We start from the raw sequence: 25,463 nt of genomic DNA on the forward strand, positions 1-25,463 counted from the left end.
CAGTGGGCTGCTAATTGCAACAGCCTTACTGATCAAGCAGCCAACATGAAAGCTTGGTCTCAGGATGAGATGGGAGAGTAGAAGAACCCATGAAACTGGTCACATCTATGTCACAGTGCATAAAAAACCTCTTATCAAGTTCACTTTACCTTCACATTTAAAGCTTCACTTTATTTCATATTCTGTACAGTACAGTATTATACATTATTAAACTGGGAAGTTCTAAACCAATAATAATACAGTGTAGCAACATATCTATGTAAGGTAGTAAGTAACACATTTTTTGGCTAAAATCTTTATTGCCTGAATTCATGACCTTTATTTCAGTTACCCATTTATGTGACAATGTTACAGGCATCATCCTCATATATTTTTTAAGCTATAATTTAAAATCACAAAAACCAGATATTTCATATACTGTATATACAAATTGTGACTAGAAAAAGTATGCAGCAAGTATTTCAGATATTATGTTCAACTTAATGCATACATGGCCAATGCTCTGTCTGATGATAAGTGAGGCAAGAGCTTAGGTGTGATTTAGGCACACTGCTCGCTGGGAACGCATATTTTTTTGTACAAGCATTCTAAGATCATACACTATTATTACTGTATACTCCTGAAAAGTGGAAACCATGGGCTTAGAATAAATAAATAATACATACATGGTAAATGTTTGAATAACCAACATTAATATTATATTGTATATCAAATTCTGCTTTATGAGAGCTACTGGCACTTAGTATATTATTTTTGAGGATATATATTTTTAAAAGGATGAATATAATATAAATATTTCAGCAGGTTTCCTGGTTAGCCAGACTTCAGTTCTAGAAATGGGAAGTACAATGCCTGCACTTTAAAGGAGGGGTTTAGGATATTGGCAGTTTGGAGGGACGTCTCAACTGCCGTAACTGAGCACCTCGGCAAAGACAGTGATTATGTATGAGTGATGGCGAAAGTGTTGAATGATGATGAAAATTTTTTCTTTCTTTCTGAGTTTTTCTTTTTTTGGATCACCCAGTTTTGGTGGGAAATAGCCAATATGTTAAAAAAAAAAATCAGCAGGTTAAAAATTTAAACAAATAAAATTATACAAATTATTTTTTATAAATAGCTTAAAAAATATTTAATTACTCATTAAAACTTTTATAAAATTTGTGCTACTGTTTAAATAATTATTAACAATTCCTATATTGTGAGATGGATTGATGGCATAATCCAAACACCTAAAATTTTAACTTACTACAACATGAAGCTATATATTTTATACAACTAAATTCCAAATGATTGAAAATTCTCAGTGTGCAACCATCTATCACTATTTAATAAATTAAATCTTTGAATCAGGAGTGATGGTAATGACAGGTGGTGATGGACTTCGAGGAAGCAATGGAGAGGAACCTGGGTCACTTGGACTTTTCTTTATAATATCTTCAGCAGCCTTTGCTAGGAATGTGACTGTATCTGATGCAATAACTTTCATGGTTTCCAGATATGTTCTACTATTACATTCGCACTCCTCCAGGAAATACCTGTAATGGAAAAAAATTACTGTAGAAATTAAGCTCATTAATTGCACTTACAAAAAACCTCATATACATACTGTATTTGACAACATGTGTATGCTCCTTGCAACTTTCTTCCCAAAATATCAAATTGGTGATTTGTTTGGTTGCCCTACCTCAGTGGGAAACTGCTAGTGTGTTAAAAAAAAAAATTGTTTAGACTAATACACTCATTCAGTTTGCCCTTCCTATTTCCACTGTATAGTGATGGTTATATTGCTCAAATATATATTTTTTTTAACACATTGGCCATTTCCCACCAAGGCATGGTGACTCAAAGAAAGAACCCCTCCCCCCCAAAAAAAAAACTTTCATCATCGTTCAACACTTTCACCACCAAATATTTTTTATTTATTAACACACTGGCCGATTCCCACCAAGGCAGGGTGGCCCAAAAAAGAAAAACCTTCACCATCATTCACTCCATCACTGTCTTGCCAGAAGGGTGCTTTACACTACAGTTTTTAAACTGCAACTTGAGTCCTGGAAATGGGAAGTACAATGCCTGCACTTTAAAGGAGGGGTTTGGGATATTGGCAGTTTGGAGGGATATGTTGTGTATCTTTATATGTGTATGCTTCTAGACTGTTGTATTCTGAGCACCTCTGCAAAAACAGTGATAATGTGCGAGTGTGGTGAAAGTGTTGAATGATGATGAAAGTATTTTCTTTTTGGGGATTTTCTTTCTTTTTTTTGGGTCACCCTGCCTCGGTGGGAGACGGCCGACTTGTTGAAAAAAAAAAGAAAAAAAAAAAAAATTAACACCCCTCCTGTTAACATTTGTGAAATTCTCTATTACTCATCTGATAACACTGAAACTTTATCTGATTAGCTACTTAACCTTCACACCCAATTCTAAAATCAATTATGTTGAGCATCAACTGTGACATTGCAGGTAAGCTAGATTTTACCCAAGAGGAAGGCAAGAAAAGGTTTAATGAATGAATAAAATATTAAAATTGCCCTTTATGTCTCATTTTTTAGGTGCCTTATATTGTTTTCATGTATTTTTTTTATGGTTAGAGTCCTCAGTTGAACACAGTCTTGCTGGAAATGAGAGGGCCTCTGCAGTAGTGAATCTATAGGGATATAATAAAATCCTGCCAAGTTCTCACTGACCTGTAATTGACCATAATTCCGCAAGAGTTGGCAAGGCCCCGTGGTGAGCGATCAGCGAGCCAATTGATGCGCCACATAACAGCTCCATTTTTTAGATGAAAGTTAGCTGAAAAATGCCACTTAAAATGGGTATAATATTCAGCTGCCAGTGTACTTACATTAAGTTGATATTCATCTTTAAAATAATATTATATTGTGTAAAAGCTAGATAAACCTGAATCTGTAAATCTGGAGGAAGACAGAAATACTATATGATATATAATGCAAACTGACATTCTGGTTCTATCTATACATATAGAGTGCAATATTAGAATTATTGTGATCACTTACCAGATGATGATTTTTTTTTTTATCTGGCCTAATGCTTCATGTTACAGAACAAAGTTGCTCATATAATATGTAAGGATAAATTCAAGTAATTCTCCATGGGAAAGTGAAACAGAATTCTTCCTTTGTATGCCATATGTGTCGTAAGAGGCAACTAACATGCCAGGAGCAAGGGGCTACTAACCCCTTCTCCTGTATACATTACTAAAGTTAAAAAGAGAAACTTCGGTTTTTCTTTTTGGGCCACCCTGCCTTAGTGGGATATGGCCAATTTGTTGAAAGAAGAAAGAAGAAATTCAAGTAATATTTAGTGCTTGTCATTTATATATGCCATCCCCTCTTAAACCACAACCACAAAACAGGTCGTCTGTTGTAGTCTAGGACTTTCCTCAACTGTTTAGGAAGTGATTTACACATATTCATCTGGATTTTCTGGGGTAAATTGCCCCATGACTCAAGGATGGTGACTTCCATCTATATGAGTGGGTTGATATTCTTTCCCTAGCAGACCTCTCTTTATCATAGCCCAGAGGTTCTCAATGGGGTTCAGAAGTCTGGGGAATTTCCTGGATGGTCAATGAAGAAAAGTACCTCACCATCACAAAGTCACTGAACAACAGTGTGGCACAAAGCGCTGTCTTGCATAAAAATCATTGCACTACATTGTGTGAAGGATTCAAGCAAATTGATCACAGCAATTCTAGGTACTAGTATGTTATTATAGTTAACATTTATAGGGATGTTTTTATAGGCTTCTCTGGATGTGCCTTTGATGTGGGCATTCATCAACATTTTCCTCAAGGAACTGATGCAACTCCAACCTCACTGAACACTCACACATACCAGTGACTTCTGCTATTTCCTTCATTTGATGGCTTGCCTTATGCAATCCAATGACCTGTACAATTGTTTCTTGTCTCAGCAACTAACTCCTGCTTATATTAATTTATTTATGGCCAAAAATGTCCAACATTCTCAGCACTCAAGGCCATATAGCACAGGGAGACCATGGGCACAAATCCATCCACAAGACTAGAAAGCACTTAGAATGCAGCCAGTAGCCTTATGGAATCATGAGATGTCCCACTACAAGTTGCAAGGCCAGCATATCTTTTTTTTCTCACCTAAACTCCTACCAGAGTAGGATATTATTTTCAACTTTAAAGTAAGCTGGATGCCTCCACCTGGCATACTTTAATGAACACAGTGAAAAAAAAAAAAAAGACATTTCCCTGCACTCACTATTTTTGGTTTTATGTTAATACTAGGACCCTCAAACCAGCCCCCCCCCAAAAAAAAAATGGAGATTTTGTTTTTCTTGGATTTTTTTTCTCTCTCTCCAGATATACCTTTGAATAGTTTTGAGAGTTAATCTACTCTCTGAGTCTGGCCATGGGCCAGGCTCGTCTGGTGCTTGCCTGGTCAACCAGGCTGTTGCTGCCCCACATATCCATCACAGCCTGGTTGATCTGGCACCTGGTGAAGATACTTGTCCAGATTCCTCTTGAAGGTTTCTACACTTATTCCAGCAATTGGCCCCTCTCAGCAACTCCATGACTGAAAGTTAAGACACATGTGCAACATCTGGATATCTTTATTGTAGACGTTTCGCCATCCAGTGGCTTTATGAATACAGATTCTAGGACATAATTGGAAGACAGTATTTTATACCTTTCTTGCACAGCTCCATGACTCTTCGCCTTCATCTGTATAGGGAGAGTCTCTCTCTTTCTAGTTTACATCTTCTCTTTCTTTTTCTTAATGGAATGTGTCTTGAGCACATCTCAAGGACCACAGAGTTCATTTTATCTAGGCAAATGTTTGGATCCGTGTTGTTTAGGATATCTTCCCAGCTTGTTTTATTGAGGACATAGTTAACCTGATCCCACTGTATGTTTTTGTTATTAAAATTAAATTTTGTGAAAAGACCTTCATGACTAATCACATTTTGCTGGTCAGGAGCCCTGTGCATACATGACTGTACCTCTATTATGTTGTGAACTGAGTGTATTGTCTTTGATATGGTTATATTAGATATCAGATCGTCGTTGTTAGTGAAGATGAGGTCCAGCTTACTTTCTAGTCCTGTAGGGTCTAATATTTGATGGTTTAAATTTAAAAGCAAACCTTTGCAATATACAACGTTCATGCAACATTAGGGGACGTCCAAATCTAACAGGTTTAATATATCAAGAACAATTATAATACAAATCTGATTAAAAATAAAGGATTAAAATAAATATCTAAAATGGTTGTTGAATACGACATGGTTACTTGCCAACTAAAAATGTTCATATCTCCCTGTCATGGTGCCATAAGCTATATGCTACCTGCACATTCTGTGAGACACGCATATTCTTCTTTCAACGCACCAGCCATATCCCACTGAGGTGGGGTGGCCCAAAAGGAAAAACGAAAGTTTCGCCTTTTAAATTTAGTAATATATACAGGAGAAGGGGTTACTAGCCCCTTGCTCCTGGCATTTTAGTCGCCTCTTACGACACGCATGGCTTACAGAGGAAGAATTCTGTTCCATTTCCCCATGGAGAAGACACACATATATCTAATGATTTTTTCCTCCCTATGCAATACAGGACTAAACCTCATATGACATAAGTTGACTGAAGGAATAATATGCAAGGCCATAATTAATTTAAAACTATGTACTGTATTTGTATTTGTATTTACAGGAGCTGAGTTAAGCTCATGGTGACCTGTCTTCAGTATTATAATCTTTCAAGAGTTCAGTGGTTATACTATTTACTGTCATTCAACTTTTGCAAGAAAAAAAAAAAGTCTTCTGGTACTATCTCAAAAACTCTATTTTTCCTTAGTTTATAACTATGGCCTTTTCTTCTCCCTGTTGATAGTGCCAGGAAATCATCCTTACTGAAACTTAATATCCTTTTGTACTCTTTTATGTTGTTTATACATTTCCTCTTTTTTACTTCTAAATGCCATTTTTTTTTTTATTACTAATTCTTTATTTTACTTTATTTTTTTAGCTCTGGAAGTAATTTTATAGCTCATCTTTGAAATTTTTTTTTAGCTTGTTCCCATGTTTTCAGAAATGGACACATTACTACCACTGCATATAAAAATTCAATACTTTGAATTATGCTTATTTGTATGATCAGTCTAGTTTCTATATTGCTGTAAAGTACGTGTATATACAATGTACGTCATGTCTGGTTTAACGGAAGATTAATGTCAGTTTAAATATGCCCCTTAAGTACTAATCAACTAAATTATTTCATCACTTACCTACACTATCAAGTGTATAATTTCTTCTCTTCTCTGTAAAAAGGTAATAGGCACACAGCCTCATTAATGGAGCTTCTAGAGTTTCCACCACATCTAATTCCTCTATCCAACCATTTGTCGTAAATAATTTCCGAAGGCGCTCGTATACTTCTGGGGAGGAATCCACTTCCAGGAATATTTGAAGTGCATTTACCTCTGTTTCTGTGAATATGTGAGCATCACCTAGAGAAAAACAAATGTCTTAAAATATAAAACTGCAAAAAACTGTAAATTAAATTAACATTTACAAATTATAGACAATATTAGCATATGTAAGTTTTCCTCAACATGTCAAAATTGCCTCATTCTCATGGATTTCTTTTGTGTATGCAATACTGGTAATCAATATTCAACAAATAAAAATTTGACTTATGTACATTTTTTTTTCACCAAGTCAGCTGTCTCCCACCTAGGCAGGGTGGCCCAAAAAGAAAGAAAATCCCCAAAAAGAAAATACTTTCATCATCATTCAACACTTTCACCTCACTCAAACATAATCACTGTCTTTGCAGAGGTGCCCAGATACAACAGTTTAGAAGCATATATAAATACATGTACATGTATGTATGAAATGTATTCATGAAGAATGCATTTCATACCTAAAAATTTTTATGTATGAAATACATTCAGATTTAAGTCTTGTTACAATAGGTTAGGCTTGGTAAGCCACATGCATCCTTAGTGTAGAGAGATTTCTTATTATAGTTTGTGGCTGCATGTCAGAGTTTATTTGATGGCTATCAAGTACCAATACAACACATGTGAATGAGAAAGGTTGATATTCTCGGTACTCTATTCCTTTTAACCCTTAAACTGTCCAAATGTAGATCTATGTTCACTGGCGTAGCGCTCTGAACGTAGATCTACGTTTTTTTACATAAGAAAGCATGTAAAATTGAACGTAGATCTACGTTTCGACAGTTTAAAGGTTAAAAATTCTTTGAGAGGGTAACTTCATTTAAGAATTTCCTTGGAAAGAATAAAAATCACAACTATAGTGGTTGGAACAAATCACAAGCCCTAAATTGGATATGTAAGCTGGACAATGTTTCAATTCTTCCTGAACTAAAATCAAACCTGATTCCCTCCCATTAACCAGGTGCTGCATGACCCCTACAGGTTTAGCACTTCCCAATAAATTAAATAATATGGCAATTACCTCTTTGTGCTCTTGCCATCATGCCATTCAACCACTTGACAAAGCCAGGTATGGGTGACAGAGTGGAAAACTGAGACATGCTGGGAAATTCAGCCTTCATTTCATGTACTACTTTTTTAATTAGGTAATTTCCAAGCTCAATGCCCTGAAAAGTATAAGCTTTATAAACAGAAGTTGTCTACAAGAAAAAACATAAAAGCATAATGGTAATAAATAATATTAATACCCTATACAATAATCAAGTAAAAATTTTCATAGAGAATTTCTGCAATTCTCTCTCTCTCTCTCTTGCAGGATCATGCAAATGTGTGCTTAATAAACAAGAATGGTATAAAAATTATAAGTTAAAAGTAATTTTAAAATTGTGTATTATAACAAAATTTAGCAGCAAAGATTCACATAAACTTTAACAGTAATGTCATTAGAATTTTATTCAAAGGAAAACAGTGTGATGTTAAACATGATATCTCGACTGCCTCCAGCCTCCTTTATGCTGTAAAATTAAAAAACGATGCCTCAAACTTATACAAAAGTGTTAGTATCACTATACTCTGGTACTTTCATGTTTTTTTTGTCTTCAGTGATAAACTTTCACTCTACAGAGACCTCAACACTAAACTTACCTATTTTTTCTTGTGTACAGTATACAGCAATTGCTTTTGTCTTTCATATATCCGACTTGTTAAAAAAAAAAAAAAAAAAAAAAAAATATCCATCTGCAGACACATTCACTCCTAAGTATCTAAATACACTAACTTGTTCCATACTTCCTCCCTCAGGGACATTCACAATAAATCAATCACATTCTAAAGAAACAGAGCTTATCTGTTAAGAATGTGACTGAGATATTATAAGTGCTTGAAATTTAATTACTGTACCTTTCTCTGTGGCTAAATTTCACGACTTCCCTTATATTCTTCATGAAACACATGGATAAAGGCTTTAAATTATTATATTATTATTTTTTAACATGCTGGCCGTCTCCCACTGAGACAAGGTGACCCCGAAAAAGAAACACTTTCACCATCATTTACACTATTACTCTCTTGCCAGAGGCATGAGAGTATTATTATTGTTACAGTATTATTATTATTATTACAGTATTATTATTATTATTACAGTATTATTATTATTATAATATTCATAAAAAGCATTAACCCTAAACGGTCCAAACGTATACATACGTTTTTTTCAACATCTGAAAGTATGTAAAAAAATGTAGATCTTCTTTTTTGTTTTACATTTGAAAACGTGTAAAAAAAACTTTTATCTACATTTTTTTTTGTTATATTTGAAAATATGTAAAAAAAAAATAGATCTACTTTTGTAGCGCTATGAATTTGAACGTTGATCTGTTTGGACCGTTTAAGGGTTAAACCTGTGTGTATTATTCAACACTGCAATGCAAATATGAAGCAGACAATATAAAAGAAAGGCAGAAATGCCAAGGGTGAGCACAAGGGCAAAAGAAGGGAGTCATTCAGTATATATATAGGCATGTATTAAATTTACAATTACATATTTTTTATTATTATTACTAGGTTAACCTCCATGGGGAAGTGGAGAAGAAAACTTCCTATGTAAGCCATGCATGTCATAAGAGGCAACTAAAATGCTGGGAGCAAAGGGCTAGTAACCCTTCTCCTATATAAATTACTAAATGTAAAAAGAAAAACATTATGAAAGCATTTCCTTTTTAATTTTACCTGAAGTCCTTTCTGTGTTGATGTTATGGAGTAAAATATAGCTGTGTTGATTAATGATGGATCTTCACTGTCCTTGCTGACACTGGTTTCATCTGGTGAAATATGTAACATACTTTACCATAAACTGAACTTTTCCTAGGTAAACTTTTTCCTGCAGAGACAAATTAAAATGAAAAAAAAAAAATAATGAGCATCACAATAAATATATGGCTAATTGATAAATTTTTATATCAAATTAATATCAATGTAAAACATCCTATTCATTTGAATGATTGACTGCAGCATGTTTAGTTTCTTCAGCAGAAGCCTCCTTCAAGAAAGTGCTTTGATGCTGATGATGGGCTCTTGATACAAGTTTTAGCTGCCTTCCCCATCTTCAAATCAAGACTAATTACATATCTCCCTTTACTTAAGTGCTGCATGACCCCTATGGGATGACTTAGAGGGTGTACAAATCTGTAGTGGAGGGAATGCGGGGTAGGGGTTGTTCTCAATCTTTTGACATAACCAAACCATCTCATCAACCTTTCTTCTATTTTTTACATTATACCCCTTACACTAATCCTTATTCTATGCATAATATTCATATAATATAGTGATCTCAAGACAATACATTTTAACTGTCTTCAAACTTCTCCTCCTACATATTATATGCTTCTACATATTAAATGCACTGGCATCATATTATGATATATTACCATTTTTTTTTCATCCACTGACAGGCTTCCTTGTTTTTATAGACCCTTAAAATATCTGCAGCTCTTTTCCCCACATCAATTCTATAATTTACCTCAAGTTTTCATAGCCCTATCTACTGATACACCCTCTCCTAAGAATCAAAACTGATTCATATTCTCCATGCATCTTCCTTCTAATTCATCCCTTTTAATCTTTCATTCCAAAAACTGTAACTCTACTTATTTTCATCACCTTTTTCATTTCTACTGGTACTTTCACTCTTAACTTCATGTAACATTGTGTCATATGTACATGGCAACTCAATAACTATTATTGTATATATGAATGTTTATCCTTTGTGACTACCCCTTTCTCTAACACTTTAATATTTGCCCAAGAAAAGCAAGCAGTGTGGTTTATTTTGTTTGGATCCTCAGGTTTTTTCCTAAGGATGTAACCCACAACATCCGAGTAATTCCTTAATACCTATTTTTGACTAGGCCAACCGGGAATACAGATAAAAGTAGACTTGCCAATATGTCTTCTCTCATTCAAGATTCAATCCCAGGTACTTTTAACATACCTATTGAAGAAGATCTTGAAGTTTGCAATATTTTGGCCATGGAATCAGGTATTTCATTTGTAAGGAAGATATGTAGCACCACAAGGGGTTCCTTCGGCATGCATGAGTGAGTGAAAATAAAGCATCTACGGTAAGGGCCCACACGACGCTTTAAATCAGTCCAGTTGCGGACAGGATGAACGGCTTCATATTCTGATACCTGGAGACAGAGTGCACAAATTTTCAGCATTTTCAGCATGATGGAATATAAAATTCATTAATTTTTTTAAACAGCAGGTAAATGTGAGTGACGAACCTAAAAGAATGAATAAAGAGAGGAGCAGTGTATAGTTGAAAGAATACCAGCATTATGGAGGTATAGCAATAAGATGAATATTCTGGTAAGATTATTACCAAAATTACTTTGTTTTGTGTACTTGCAGTAAGAATAAAGTTTGCTGGGACTGGAAATGAGCATATTTACAGATGAAAACATGCTTTGGTGTTGTTACTGCCACACACACACAGATAAAAATAATGTAGTTTTTTTATATCCCTGGACATTTGCAAACCAGTTGAGTTAATGCAACAAAACATCACAAACTTAACTTTATAGTTTGGTAATTAGTGTTTGCGGCATAACCAAAGGAACCCAGGTTCAGTCCTGGTGGGGTTATATGTATGATCAAGTTTCCAAATAACTGCTGTCCCTATTTACTAGTATGTAGTAAACAGACATGTATTTAATTGTTTTATGATGTATATGAGTGTGCATTTGTGTACAGTTAGGCCTACATTTATGAAATTATTTTTATGTCTGTATAGTAGCTTTATACTCAAGATTTTTATAGATAATTTTTTATGCACTATCTCTGAAATTGTCATACAATGTATTTACTAAGACTTTGTTACAGTTCTATTTTCAAAAGAATCTGTAAAAATAATCTGGATGTAATATCTGTGACTGCCTCACACACTCAAAGGCAATTGTAATTAACTGGGCAACACTTACACCCTACAAATTTGTTTCTACTTATTAGGTAAGATTTATACAGTATATAAAACAGATCCATAACAAATCTCTTAACAAACCTTTTGTAGCATATTGCATGGTGATTCCCAGGTAATGCGCTGAACATTTAAGAGTCCAACTGTGAACCAAAGAGAGAGAAGTTCCCGCAGTGTAGAATCTAAAGTTTTAAGTGCTGCAGAATTAGATGGATCCAACGTCTTTGAAAATAGAGTGCTCTGAAAAAAAATTAATACATAGTAGTAAAAAGGAAATTTAAGGAAAAAAATGTATGGCAACTATATGGTATGACAAGTTGAGCAGGTGTCTGGCAACGCCTTGGTCAGATGACCAATATCTCCATCTACGAGTCATCATATGACTAAGACCCACGTCAGGAAACTCCTGTCCTCTTTCCTAACAAACATTATATACATACTCTTGTACATTACTTGCTTTACCTTAATATATAAACTTCTTTCTTTTCGCTGATGCTTGAATCTATCACCTACAGTAACTTTTTCTTTATCCTCTATTCTAGTTTCACTAAGTCTTTCATAGACCCACTGGCTGACATACGATAAGGTAAGATTTGTTGGGATTTTTAACTTGGAGAGTTAGCCGCCCAGGATAACCCAAGAAAGTCAGTGTGTCATCAGGGACTGCCTGTTTCATTTCCGCTGGGGTCCTTAGAACTTGTCCCCCAGGATGCGACCCACACAAGTCGACAAACACCCAGGTACCTACTTACTGCTAGGTGAACAGGGACAGCAGGTGTAAGGAAACATGCCCAATGCTTCCACCCGGCCGGGGACTGAACCATGGACACTCAATGTGTGAAGCAAGTGCACTGCCTCACACACTAAGTGTGTGTGTGTGAGGCGAGTGCATTACCTACAAAGCAGTGGGACACTCCCAAATATCTAGGCACTGCACTTCTGCTTTCTACATACTCCTCCTCCAGTACGACATTCAGTCTATCATTGTCTTCACTATGTTCGTTGACAATTTTGTTTGTATGAACAACTAATATCTTTAATATTTTTTATTATACTGTTTAATGTGGTATAGTGTTAGATTTTTATGTTGAACAATGTTAAAAATCAAGTTTATGTAAGTGCATACAAGAAATAAAAGATTTCATTTTAACCCTGTTCAAAAATACCATATGATGTTTGATCAAAATGTTTTCAGATTTACTATTACAGGTAGTACTGTGGTGGCAATGATCTGTGATGTGCTGAGTGGTCAAACAATCAATCAGGCTTTTTTTAAGGAGGTTTTGATGTGAGCAAGGGATCAAATCAGAAAACATTGCAAGCTGTGTGAAAATGGCTGATTGTTTCTGCACTATAACAATGCTCCTTCACAAACAGTTTGTTGCCTCCATTCAAAAAATTTTGACTAAAAAAAAAAAACAATTCCTGTAATACCACATCCTCCACATAAACCTGAGCTTATGACTTTTTTCTGTTATTAATAATCAAAATGAAGCTAAAAGGAAGATCTGATGCATTACAATCATCCAAATGAATGTCACAGCAGAGCTCAATAACCTACAGTTAAGGGATTTCCAGGATTGCTTCTGAAAGTGGCAAAAACTTTGGGACAAGTACATATCATCTAGGGGATGGTACTTTCAAGAGGGCAGCTACTAAAAATGTGGTTTATACACTAATCTTTAAAACAAAAGCTATGTTAGAACTTTTTGTTCATCCCTCATATGAAATGTGCACTATACACTTCAAATATCTTCTTTCTTTCAACACACCAGCCGTATCCCACCGAGGCGGGGTGGCCCAAAAGGAAAAACAAAAGTTTCTCCTTTCACATTTAGTAATATATACAGGAGAAGGGGTTACTAGCCCCTTGCTCCTGGCATTTTAGTCGCCTCTTACAACACGCATAGCTTACGGAGGAAGAATTCTGTTCCACTTCCCCATGGAGATAAGAGGAAATAAACAAGAACAAGAGCTAGTAAGAAAATAGAAGAAAACCCAGAGGGGTGTGTATACATATGCTTGTACATGTATGTGTAGTGTGACCTAAGTGTAAGCAGAAGTAGCAAGACGTACCTGAAACCTTGCATGTTTATGAGACAGAAAAAACACCAGCAATCCTACCATCGTGTAAAACAATTACAGGCTTACGTTTTACACTCACTTGGCAGGACGGTAGTACCTCCCTGGGCGGTTGCTGTCTACCAACCTACTACCTAGACTTCAAATATACTTACAGTAATTACCCTTTGGAAATTACTGTGTGTGGGAAAAAGTTTGTATTTGTATACAGCATATGTATATATACAGTATACCCTACCATTCAGCTTAAAAAACAGTTATAAATAAGTGTATAATATTTAGTAGGTAGGTAGTAGGTTGGTAGACAGCAACTGCCCAGGGAGGTACTACCGTCCTGCCAAGTGAGTGTAAAACGAAAGCCTGTAATTGTTTTACATGATAGTAGGATTGCTGGTGTCCTTTTTTCTGTTTCATAAACATGCAAGATTTCAGGTACGTCTTGCTACTTCTACTTACACTTAGGTCACACTACACGTACGTACATGTACAAGCATATATACAGTGGACCCCCGCATAGCGAACTTAATCCGTGCAAGAGGGCTGGTCGTTATGCGAAATGTTCGCTATGCGAATTAATTTTCCCCATAAGAAATAATGGAAATAAAATTAATCCGTGCAAGACACCCAAAAGTATGAAAAAAAAATTTTTTTACCACAAAAAAATGTTAATTTTAGTACACACAAACTGAAAAAGGCATGCACAATTACATGACACTTACTTTTATTGAAGATCTGGTGATGATTGATGGGATGGGAGGAGGGGAGAGAGAGTGTTAGTGTTTAGAAGGGGAATCCCCTTCCATTAACACTTGAGGAGGCAAGTCCTTTTCCGGGGTTACTTCCCTTCTTCTTTTAATGCCACTAGGACCAGCTTCAGAGTCACTGGACTTCTTTCTGTCCATAGAGCTCTGTACCTCCCGTTCCTTTACGATTTGTCTAAAATGGGCCATAACATTGTCATTGAAATAGTCACCAGCACGCCTTGCAACAGCTGTGTCAGGGTGATTTTCATCCATAAAGGTTTGCAGTTCAACCCACTGTGCACACATTTCCTTAATTTTTGAAGTAGGCACAATGGATTCCACAACTGGCATAGGCTTCTCAGGGTTAGCCCCAAACCCTTCAAAATCTTTCTTAATTTCCATACTAATTCTCACCCTTTTTACCACAGGGTTGGCACTAGAAGCTTTCTTGGGGCCCATGGTCACTTATTTTCAACAAACAGAACCGAAAACACTGTAATAATACGAAATATTCCGAGTGTATGCTTGAATGTTACCGCAGAGGCTAGCTGGTAAACAATGGGACAGGCGGCACATGTGAGGCTGGCTGAGGCCGCACATTGGACGCGTCTCGGACGAAGTTCGCTGAGCGGGTTTTTGTCTACTATGCGGGGCAAAATTTTAGCGATCAAAGCGTTCGCTATGCGGAATGTTCGCTATGCAAGGCGTTCGCTATGCGGGGGTCCACTGTATACATACCCCTCTGGGTTTTCTTCTATCTTCTTTCTAGTTCTTGTTCTTGTCTGTTTCCTCTTATCTCCATAGGGAAATGGAACAGAATTCTTCCTCCATAAGCCATGCATGTTGTAAGAGGCAACTAAAATGCCGGGAGCAAGGGGCTAGTAACCCCTTCTCCTGTATATATTACTAAATGTGAAAGGAGAAACTTTTGTTTTTCCTTTTGGGCCACCCTACCTTGGTGGGATACGGCCGGTGTGTTGAAAGAAAGAAAGATCTAGGTTTTTCTCCTTTTTCTAAATAGCTCTTGTTCTTCTTTATTTCTTCTATTGTCCATGGGGAAGTGGAAAAGAATCTTTCCTCCGTAAGCCATGTGTGTCATATGAGGCGACTAAAATGCCGGGAGCAATGGGCTAGTAACCCCTTCTCCTGTAGACATTTACTAAAAAAGAGAAGAAGAAAAACTTAATAAAACTGGGATGCTTAAATGTGTGTGGATGTAGTGCAGATGACAAGAAACAGATGATTGCTGATGTTATGAATGAAAAGAAGTTGGATGTCCTGGCCCTAAGCGAAACAAAGCTGAAGGGGGTAGGGGAGTTTCGGTGGGGGGAAATAAATGGGATTAAATCTAGAGTATCTGAGAGAGTTAGAGCAAAGGAAGGGGTAGCAGTAATATTGAAGGATCAGTTATGGAAGGAAAAAAGAGAATATGAATGTGTAAATTCAAGAATTATGTGGATTTAAGTAAAGGTTGGATGCGAAAAGTGGGTCATAATAAGCGTGTATGCACCTGGAGAAGAGAGGAATGTAGAGGAGAGAGAGATATTTTGGGAGATGTTAAGTGAATGTATAGGAGCCTTTGAACCAAGTGAGAGAGTAATTGTGGTAGGGGACCTGAATGCTAAAGTAGGAGAAACTTTTAGAGAGGGTGTGGTAGGTAAGTTTAGGGTGCCAGGTGTAAATGAAAATGGGAGCCCTTTGATTGAACTTTGTATAGAAAGGGGTTTAGTTATAGGTAATACATATTTTAAGAAAAAGAGGATAAATAAGTATACAAGATATGATGTAGGGCAAAATGATAGTAGTTTGTTGGATTATGTATTGGTAGATAAAAGACTGTTGAGTAGACTTCAGGATGTACATGTTTATAGAGGGGCCACAGATATATCAGATCACTTTCTAGTTGTAGCTACACAGAGTAAAAGGTAGATGGGATACAAGGAGAATAGAAGCATCAGGGAAGAGAGAGGTGAAGGTTTATAAACTAAAAGAGGAGGCAGTTAGGGTAAGATATAAACAGCTATTGGAGGACAGATGGGCTAATGAGAGCATAGGCAATGGGGTCGAAGAGGTATGGGGTAGGTTTAAAAATGTAGTGTTAGAGTGTTCAGCAGAAGTTTGTGGTTACAGGAAAGTGGGTGCGGGAGGGAAGAGGAGCGATTGGTGGAATGATGATGTAAAGAGAGTAGTAAGGGAGAAAAAGTTAGCATATGAGAAGTTTTTACAAAGTAGAAGTGATGCAAGGAGGGAAGAGTATATGGAGAAAAAGAGAGAGGTTAAGAGAGTGGTGAAGCAATGTAAAAAGAGAGCAAATGAGAGAGTGGGTGAGATGTTATCAACAAATTTTGTTGAAAATAAGAAAAAGTTTTGGAGTGAGATAAACAAGTTAAGGAAGCCTAGAGAACAAATGGATTTGTCAGTTAAAAATAGGAGAGGAGAGTTATTAAATGGAGAGTTAGAGGTATTGGGAAGATGGAGGGAATATTTTGAGGAATTGTTAAATGTTGATGAAGATAGGGAAGCTGTGATTTCGTGTATAGGGCAAGGAGGAATAACATCTTGTAGGAGTGAGGAAGAGCCAGTTGTGAGTGTGGGGGAAGTTTGTGAGGCAGTAGGTAAAATGAAAGGGGGTAAGGCAGCCGGGATTGATGGGATAAAGATAGAAATGTTAAAAGCAGGTGGGGATATAGTTTTGGAGTGGTTGGTGCAATTATTTAATAAATGTATGGAAGAGGGTAAGGTACCTAGGGATTGGCAGAGAGCATGCATAGTTCCTTTGTATAAAAGCAAAGGGGACAAAAGAGAGTGCAAAAATTATAGGGGGATAAGTCTGTTGAGTATACCTGGTAAAGTGTATGGTAGAGTTATTATTGAAAGAATTAAGAGTAAGACGGAGAATAGGATAGCAGATGAACAAGGAGGCTTTAGGAAAGGTAGGGGGTGTGTGGACCAGGTGTTTACAGTGAAACATATAAGTGAACAGTATTTAGATAAGGCTAAAGAGGTCTTTGTGGCATTTATGGATTTGGAAAAGGCGTATGACAGGGTGGATAGGGGGGCAATGTGGCAGATGTTGCAGGTGTATGGTGTGGGAGGTAGGTTACTGAAAGCAGTGAAGAGTTTTTACAAGGATAGTGAGGCTCAAGTTAGAGTATGTAGGAAAGAGGGAAATTATTTCCCAGTAAAAGTAGGCCTTAGACAAGGATGTGTGATGTCACCATGGTTGTTTAATATATTTATAGATGGGGTTGTAAGAGAAGTAAATGCGGGGTCTTGGCAAGAGGCGTGGAGTTAAAAGATAAAGAATCACACAAAGTGGGAATTGTCACAGTTGCTCTTTGCTGATGACACTGTGCTCTTGGGAGATTCTGAAGAGAAGCTGCAGAGATTGGTGGATGAATTTGGTAGGGTGTGCAAAAGAAGAAAATTAAAAGTGAATACAGGAAAGAGTAAGGTAATGAGGATAACAAAAAGATTAGGTGATGAAAGATTGGATATCAGATTGGAGGGAGAGAGTATGGAGGAGGTGAATGTATTCAGATATTTGGGAGTGGACGTGTCAGCGGATGGGTCTATGAAAGATGAGGTGAATCATAGAATTAATGAGGGGAAAAGGGTGAGTGGTGCACTTAGGAGTCTGTGGAGACAAAGAACTTTGTCCTTGGAGGCAAAGAGGGTAATGTATGAGAGTATAGTTTTACCAACGCTCTTATATGGGTGTGAAGCATGGGTGATGAATGTTGCAGCGAGAGAAGGCTGGAGGCAGTGAGATGTCATGTCTGAGGGCAATGTGTGGTGTGAATATAATGCAGAGAATTCGTAGTTTGGAAGTTAGGAGGAGGTGCGGGATTACCAAAACTGTTGTCCAGAGGGCTGAGGAAGGGTTGTTGAGGTGGTTCGGACATGTAGAGAGAATGGAGCGAAACAGAGTGACTTCAAGAGTGTATCAGTCTGTAGTGGAAGGAAGGCGGGGTAGGGGTCGGCCTAGGAAAGGTTGGAGGGAGGGGGTAAAGGAGGTTTTGTGTGCGAGGGGCTTGGACTTCCAGCAGGCATGCGTGAGCGTTTTTGATAGGAGTTAATGGAGACAAATGGTTTTTAATACTTGACGTGCTGTTGGAGTGTGAGCAAAGTAACATTTATGAAGGGATTCAGGGAAACCGGCAGGCCGGACTTGAGTCCTGGAGATGAAGAGTACAGTGCCTGCACTCTGAAGGAGGGGTGTTAATGTTGCAGTTTAAAAACTGTAGTGTAAAGCACCCTTCTGGCAAGACAGTGATGGAGTAAATGATGGTGAAAGTTTTTCTTTTTCGGGCCACCCTGCCTTGGTGGGAATCGGCCAGTGTGATAATAATAAAAATATTAAGTTGGTAATACAATATCAACAATTTCTCCAGAACACATGCAAGTATTTATGTATTTATATCTTACCAGATCCTTTCAGAAAGCATGAAAATTATTTATTTCTTGCTAGTAAGATCCCCTCAAAACATAAAAGAAATTACAATATAGAACTTGTAGCATGCTCATAAGATTTGTTCGGAATGTATGCAAAGGTGTGATCATATCTTACTAATAAATCTTGACGCATATCCACAAGAAACTTGACCCCACCAGAGAGCCGAGACACTTGTGAGAAAACCCAGTGATGGGGTGGTTGAACAGCGTGACGTAAGCGGTCTTCCCAAATCAGAAGTTGGGCATCTAAATCAACGCTGTTCGTATCAGCCTGAAAAAATAATAAAATACAGTATTAAATGCATATCTAAGATCTAAGAAGAAACATGACCATGAAAAAAAGAACATAGATTAGGCTGAATTTACAAAGAAATGACAAAAAGCTATTTCTGAACAGTTATTAATCAAATAGAGAATCTAAAAACCATTTACCCTAATAAATTTAATGAAACAAAAGGGGCCTTAAAATAAACCTGGAAGCTTTCTTAAATTGTAGGGTTCAATTAATCGTAAAAAATAAAACAATCATGACTGTAGTACTCATCAAAAAAAGCAATCTCCATATCTCAGATACAGTGGTACCCTGAGTTTCGGCCATAATTCGTTCCAAAAGGCTGTTTGAGTGCCATTATTGAGCGAATTTGTTCCCATAAGGAATAATGTAAATAAGAGTAGTCCATTTCAGACTCCCAAAAATACACTTACAAAAGCACTTACAATAATGCACCTACATAATTGTTCGAGTTGGGAGCTGTACGAAACTTGGGGTACCACTGTATACTGAAACTGTAAATAAACTTGACTGCTGCTTCTCAACAATACAACTTATTTCTTTATGCAGTACAAACAGTTTACTTGTAATAAAACAATGGTAGGTACAAACAAAAGCCACTATTATGCAATTAATTTTGGGCAGACTAATCCTAATGATTAAAGGTTATTTAATATTTAGAGAGACTGTTAAGTAGGATTTCTACTGCAGTTAACTACAATCATATATACACTAAGAAAGGTAGCTAATGAACAAATGGTACAATTTCAAAATTATGAATTGTCTTTTCAAACTACTCAATGATCTTCAGTTTTGTAGAGTAAATGAACAGAGATGTTGAAGATACAAGAAGTTACTTAGTTACAATACAAATACAATGGGACAATGTGTTACCAATTTTCTATGGAAGTTGATGGAAGACTAGAAGAACAGGGACAGAATTAGATGAGCTGGTTTTTGTTTGATACTACTGTATAGCATACTGCTGTTTCAACTGTGTTAGGGAGATGAGGTGCTGTTTAGCAATAGTTCTGAACTGACTGGCTAATTGGGGACCTTTCAATGATTCAGGCAATGAATTCCAGATCTTAGGGTTTTTGAGTATTGTGTTATGCCTGTGTGTTCTGTTACAGCTATCAAGACAAAGTTTCAGAAAAGGGTTTATACTGGCATTGAATGTTCAACATATACCATAGGCAGAGTGGGTATAGGTGCATATTTTCTATATACATATTAAGTAAGTTCATACTATTGAAGAGTGGAGGAGTGTGTTGTCTGGTACTGGAATGGGCGATAGTCTGCACTACAGCTTTTTGTTGGGTTATTAATAGTTTTACGTTATTTGGTGTAGTAGACCCCCAGGCATAAATACTACAGGTGAGGTAAGGAATAGTTGTATATCAAATCACAGACTGGGTGGGGCTTAAATCCATGGCAGATGAATCCTCATAGGCCAGTGTGCTAGTAAGTAAGTTTATTCAGGTATACACAAATACAGTTACACAGATTATCATACATAGCAGCGTATGTGTAGAGAACCTAGGATAACCCAAAAAAAGTCAAAGTGACTTATTTCCATTTGGGTTTGTTTTGCTCTGTTTGCAAATGTGTTACTGTAACTTTATGAAATAGTTGTACAGTACAGTATATGGTAAAAAGTGGTGATTGTGCCTGTAAAGCATCAGTAAAACCAACCTGTGGTTTCTGTTGGATAAGTTCTTGAACAGCTTGATGGTTGGTAGACAGTGATGTGGCCATGTGAATCAAAAATTCTGATCTTTCATCTGTGCCAAGTTGGGAGTAGTAATAACACATATCCCGCATGTCCTCCTGCAGAGATTAAAAACTGACATTAAGCTAAAATTATGCCCACTGACTATATCACTGGTATATCATACTGAAGTATAACAGTAATTAAAATGTACTCTATAGATAGCATTGACATGTGGGCCAAAATATCATGTCTGTCTCTGATTTTTCTAAATTTTGTAGTTAAATCTGAAGGTATATTTACCCAGTGGATAATTCTGGGTTTCTGAGTGCTGTTCAACCACCAATTTTGTCTGTTACATTCAAAATCCTTTAAATCTGGGCCCTTTAAATTGGAGATTTACTATACTTATAAAGTTCTGTAACCAAATTATATAAATCCTTTGACTTAAAAAAAACCAGAGCCTTAACTTCATTGATCATTTGATGAACTACTGTACTATATTTGTCAAGTTGTATTATAATCATACAAGTATAATATAAATAGGGAATAAGAAGAGCATATCATCAAATTACTAATATTATCACATATTATTATAATGGGGAAGTGCTAAACCTATCAAGGTCATGCTGCACCTGTGAAAATGGGAGGCAATCAGGTTTAATCCAAAAAAAAAAAAGGGGGGGATGATCGATCCAATTCCTCAAATCAAGTCTCCACCAGCGGATCTGTTTGTGATTTGATAACGCCCACTGTGTGGGTGAAACGTTGTCAGTAAAAGAACACATTATATGTACTGCTTATGTGTTTATATTTCCTTTGTGTCAGTATTTTATACCATTTATTTCCATCCAGTCCCCACCAGCATCAAGACACCTTTTGTGAGAGGAGTACAACATCAAAGACGACTATAATACTTACATCAATGACAAGAACACTATTTTTTGAGCCACGCTTAGAGACTGCACATTTCAAGGCATCTTTGGTAGCTTGTAAGAGCCCTGATGGTGAGCTGGGAGCTGGAGGTGAGGATGGAGGGGAAGGAAGCGGTGACGGGGTAAAGGGGCGCTCACATGCTGTAGAGCAGGAGCCGAGGGATATTGGAGCAAGTGTAATACCCCGACGCACAATGGGGATTGGGGGAGATGTGCTGTTGCTGTTGATGACCCTAAAGGAAAAAATAAAAGCTCTACAAAACTGCAATTTTATATTTTAGTGAATTTATAATGAGAAATACACGGTACATATATATTTACACAAAATATAATAAAATTCAATTGTATCAATGAATGTTAAAAATGTTTAAGTACATACTAACCTGGGAAGTGCATTACTGTGTCATATGTAACTTCATTATAATTCATCATTAATTCAACAATAAAACAATAAACAACTTTATTTCTTTGTGTAGTATACAAAGTGTAGTTTATATGTAATATAATATTGATAAATTAGACACATGTGCAACACTTGGGTATCTTTAATGAGGAAACGTTTTGCCACACAGTGGCTTTATCAGTCCATACAAAGGAGAATGGTGAAGAACAGGAAGAGTTTGAAGTAATCAGTCCCTCGGCCCTGAGTTGATATAATATTCTTAAGTAGAAAGAAAACCACTAGCATGCATGTGCATTTCGGACAAACTAATTCCAATGCTTACAGATTACTTAAGATTAAATATCTTTAGAGTACCACACAGTTATTAAAATAATTGAAGATTGAGACACTTATGCAGCATATGAGAATCTTTATTCAGGAAACGTTTCGCCACACAGTGGCTTCATCAGTCCAATACAAAGAGGAAGGCGTAAGGACAAGAGGAGTATGAGGTAATCAGTCCCTCAGCCTGGAGTTGATGTGTTCAGTCCATCAATCTTGTAGATGGACTGAACACATCGACTCCAGGCTGAGGGACTGATTACCTCATACTCCTCTTCTCCTTACGCCTTCCTCTTTGTATTGGACTGATGAAGCCACTGTGTGGCGAAACGTTTCCTGAATAAAGATTCTCATATGCTGCATAAGTGTCTCAATCTTCAACTCGTCGGTTTTTCAAACCATTCATTAAAATAATTACAAACTCAAATTGTAGCTGAACATCAAAATGGTATACAATACCGACAGGTATTGTATACCATGCCTACTTTCTGTATTCGACTGAAGAAGCCTACTGTGTAAGTGAAACGTTTCGGAATAAAGTTGCCTAACTGTTGCCTATGTGTCTTACCTATCAAATTGTAGCTGTTTAATTTGTGTCAACAGGTATATTACAGGTTTTCTAATTGATCAGATGTAGGATTAGTCTGCCCAAAATGCTCATGCATGTTAGTGGTTTTCTTTGTGTTTAACGACATTTTACTACATGTAAACTACACATTGTATACTATCTGGAATTTCTGGAGAGAGTTCCGGGGGTCAACGCCCCCGCGGCCCGGTCTGTGACCAGGCCTCCTTAGGTCAGTGTCCCAGGATGCGACCCACACCAGTCGACTAACACCCAGGTACCCATTTTACTGATGGGGAACATAGACAACAGGTGGAAAGAAACACGTCCAATGTTTCTACTCTGGCTGGGAATCGAACCCAGGCCCTCACCGTGTGAAGCGAGAGCGTTAACCACCAGGCCACCAGAGCCCTTTGCAAAGAAATAAAAATTGAATTTGAAGGAGAAAATCCCCAGAGCAAGCTTTTCATTCACTAGCATCAAGATGCCTTCCTTAAAGGTGCAGCTAGTGATATTAATACATTCAGCAAGGAAAAAGGTAGCCCCAATTCCTTGGATCAAGATCCCCTGACTGGCATCAAAGAAGTACCCTCCTTGGTTGTTATTATTATTAGTGGAACTGCTAAACCTGTAGGAGTCATTCAACACCAGGGAGGGGAGGAAATGGTAAGCATTCAGGCTTGATCCAAGGGAAGGGAAGGACAGGTCCAATTCCATGGATAAAGATCCCCTGATTATTAAATTTATTAGGGAAGGGGAAGAATGGTAAGCAATTAGGCTGGATCCAAGGGAAGAGGGAAGAACATACCAAGTTCCATGGATCAAGAGCCCCCTTCCTCATGTAAGTATATTTAGGTACAGGTAAACATAAGTACAATTATCACAGTGTAAATTACCTAGGATAACCCTCAAAAAGGTCAGAGTGACTTATTTCCATCGGGGTCCTCATAACATCTCATTATTTAAACAAAAATTAAAGCAGCTATGTAACTTTATGCAAAATCAAGGACCCCAATGGAAATAACTCACTTTCACCTTAATCTTGGGTTATCCTAGGTAATTTACAGAGGTTACTTATGTATGATAATTTGTGTAACTGTATTTATGTGTACCTGTACCTGTTACTTATGTATGATAATTTGTGTAACTGTATTTATGTGTACCTGTACCTAAATAAACTTACTAATCATACATAATGTAAATTAACCAGAATAACCCCCCCCCCCAAAAAAAAAGTCAGTGACTTATTTCCAGAGTCCTCATAACATCTCATTATATAATTAACCTTAATAACCCCCCAAACAAGGTCAAACAAAATACTTGTTTCCACTGGGATCTTGGTAAAATCTCATTATATAATTACCCCCCATAAAAAAAGTCAGCTAAAGTGACTAATTTCCATTAGGGGTCCTCGTAACATATTATATAATTACCCATAACAACCCCCTCATGAACAAGATCAGACCAAAAAACAAATTTCCACTTGAGTCCTCGTAAAACATCTCATTAAACACACAAAAGTAAAAAACAGCAACATAACTCCGAGTAAAAAATTCCCAAAAGTTACAATTGTGCATCACCTTTGAGTCATGATGGTAGAGCAGTGTGATGGTGGGCTGGTATAACTCCTCCTCCTCCTCACAACGACATCTAAATATAACTTCCTCAGTCTTAAATGTCCATTTCTAATTACTTCACTGCCAGGAAACATTGTTATAATGTTGGTGTTGTAGGCTGGTGCCTGCTGCACTCCATGACCCAGCTGGTGGTGCTGTTTATATTGATCAGCTGGTGTTTGTAGCAGCTGTTTGTATTGATCAGCTGGTGTTTGTAGCAGCTGTTTATATTGATCAGCTGGTGTTTGTAGCAGCTGTTTATATTGATCAGCTGGTGTTTGTAGCAGCTGTTTATATTGATCAGCTGGTGTTTGTAGCAGCTGTTTATATTGATCAGCTGGTGTTTGTAGCAGCTGTTTATATTGATCAGCTGGTGTTTGTAGCAGCTGTTTATATTGATCAGCTGGTGTTTGTAGCAGCTGTTTGTATTGATCAGCTGGTGTTTGTAGCAGCTGTTTGTATTGATCAGCTGGTGTTTGTAGCAGCTGTTTATATTGATCAGCTGGTGTTTGTAGCAGCTGTTTATATTGATCAGCTGGTGTTTGTAGCAGCTGTTTATATTGATCAGCTGGTGTTTGTAGCAGCTGTTTGTATTGATCAGCTGGTGTTTGTAGCAGCTGTTTGTATTGATCAGCTGGTGTTTTTGTAGCAGTTGTTTGTACTGATAGCTGGTGTTGTTTGTATTGATCAGCTAGTGTTGTTTGTAGCAGCTGTTTATATTGATAGCTGGTGTTGTTTGTAGCGGCTATTTGTATTGATCAACTGGTGTTGTTTGTAGCAGTTATTTGTACTGATAGCTGGTGTTGTTTGTAGCAGCTTCTTGTATTGATCAGCTGGTGTTTTGTAGCAGATGTTTGTACTGATAGCTGGTGTTGTTTGTAGCAGTTGTTTGTATTGATCAGCTGGTGTTGTTTGTAGCAGTTGTTTGTAC

General features: G+C 37.0%; 1 protein-coding gene across 1 annotated transcript; it reads right to left on the reverse strand.

Moving 5' to 3' along the window:
* Positions 1–1,097: 1,097 nt before the first annotated feature.
* Positions 1,098–24,723, reverse strand: LOC128700143 (malonyl-CoA decarboxylase, mitochondrial). Its single transcript, XM_070100665.1, has 11 exons — positions 24,497–24,723; positions 21,614–21,860; positions 20,677–20,811; positions 18,826–18,981; positions 11,515–11,670; positions 10,444–10,642; positions 9,183–9,274; positions 7,477–7,621; positions 6,279–6,500; positions 2,688–2,793; positions 1,098–1,535 (listed from the first exon to the last, which is right to left on the reverse strand). Exons 1-11 carry the CDS (start codon positions 24,625–24,627, stop codon positions 1,334–1,336), a joined length of 1,791 nt encoding a protein of 596 aa, XP_069956766.1. The 5' UTR covers positions 24,628–24,723; the 3' UTR covers positions 1,098–1,333.
* Between the last annotated feature and the right edge of the window lie 740 nt (positions 24,724–25,463).

Source organism: Cherax quadricarinatus, chromosome 74 (genome assembly GCF_038502225.1).
Source record: "Cherax quadricarinatus isolate ZL_2023a chromosome 74, ASM3850222v1, whole genome shotgun sequence".
Classification (NCBI taxonomy): Eukaryota; Metazoa; Arthropoda; class Malacostraca; order Decapoda; family Parastacidae; genus Cherax; species Cherax quadricarinatus.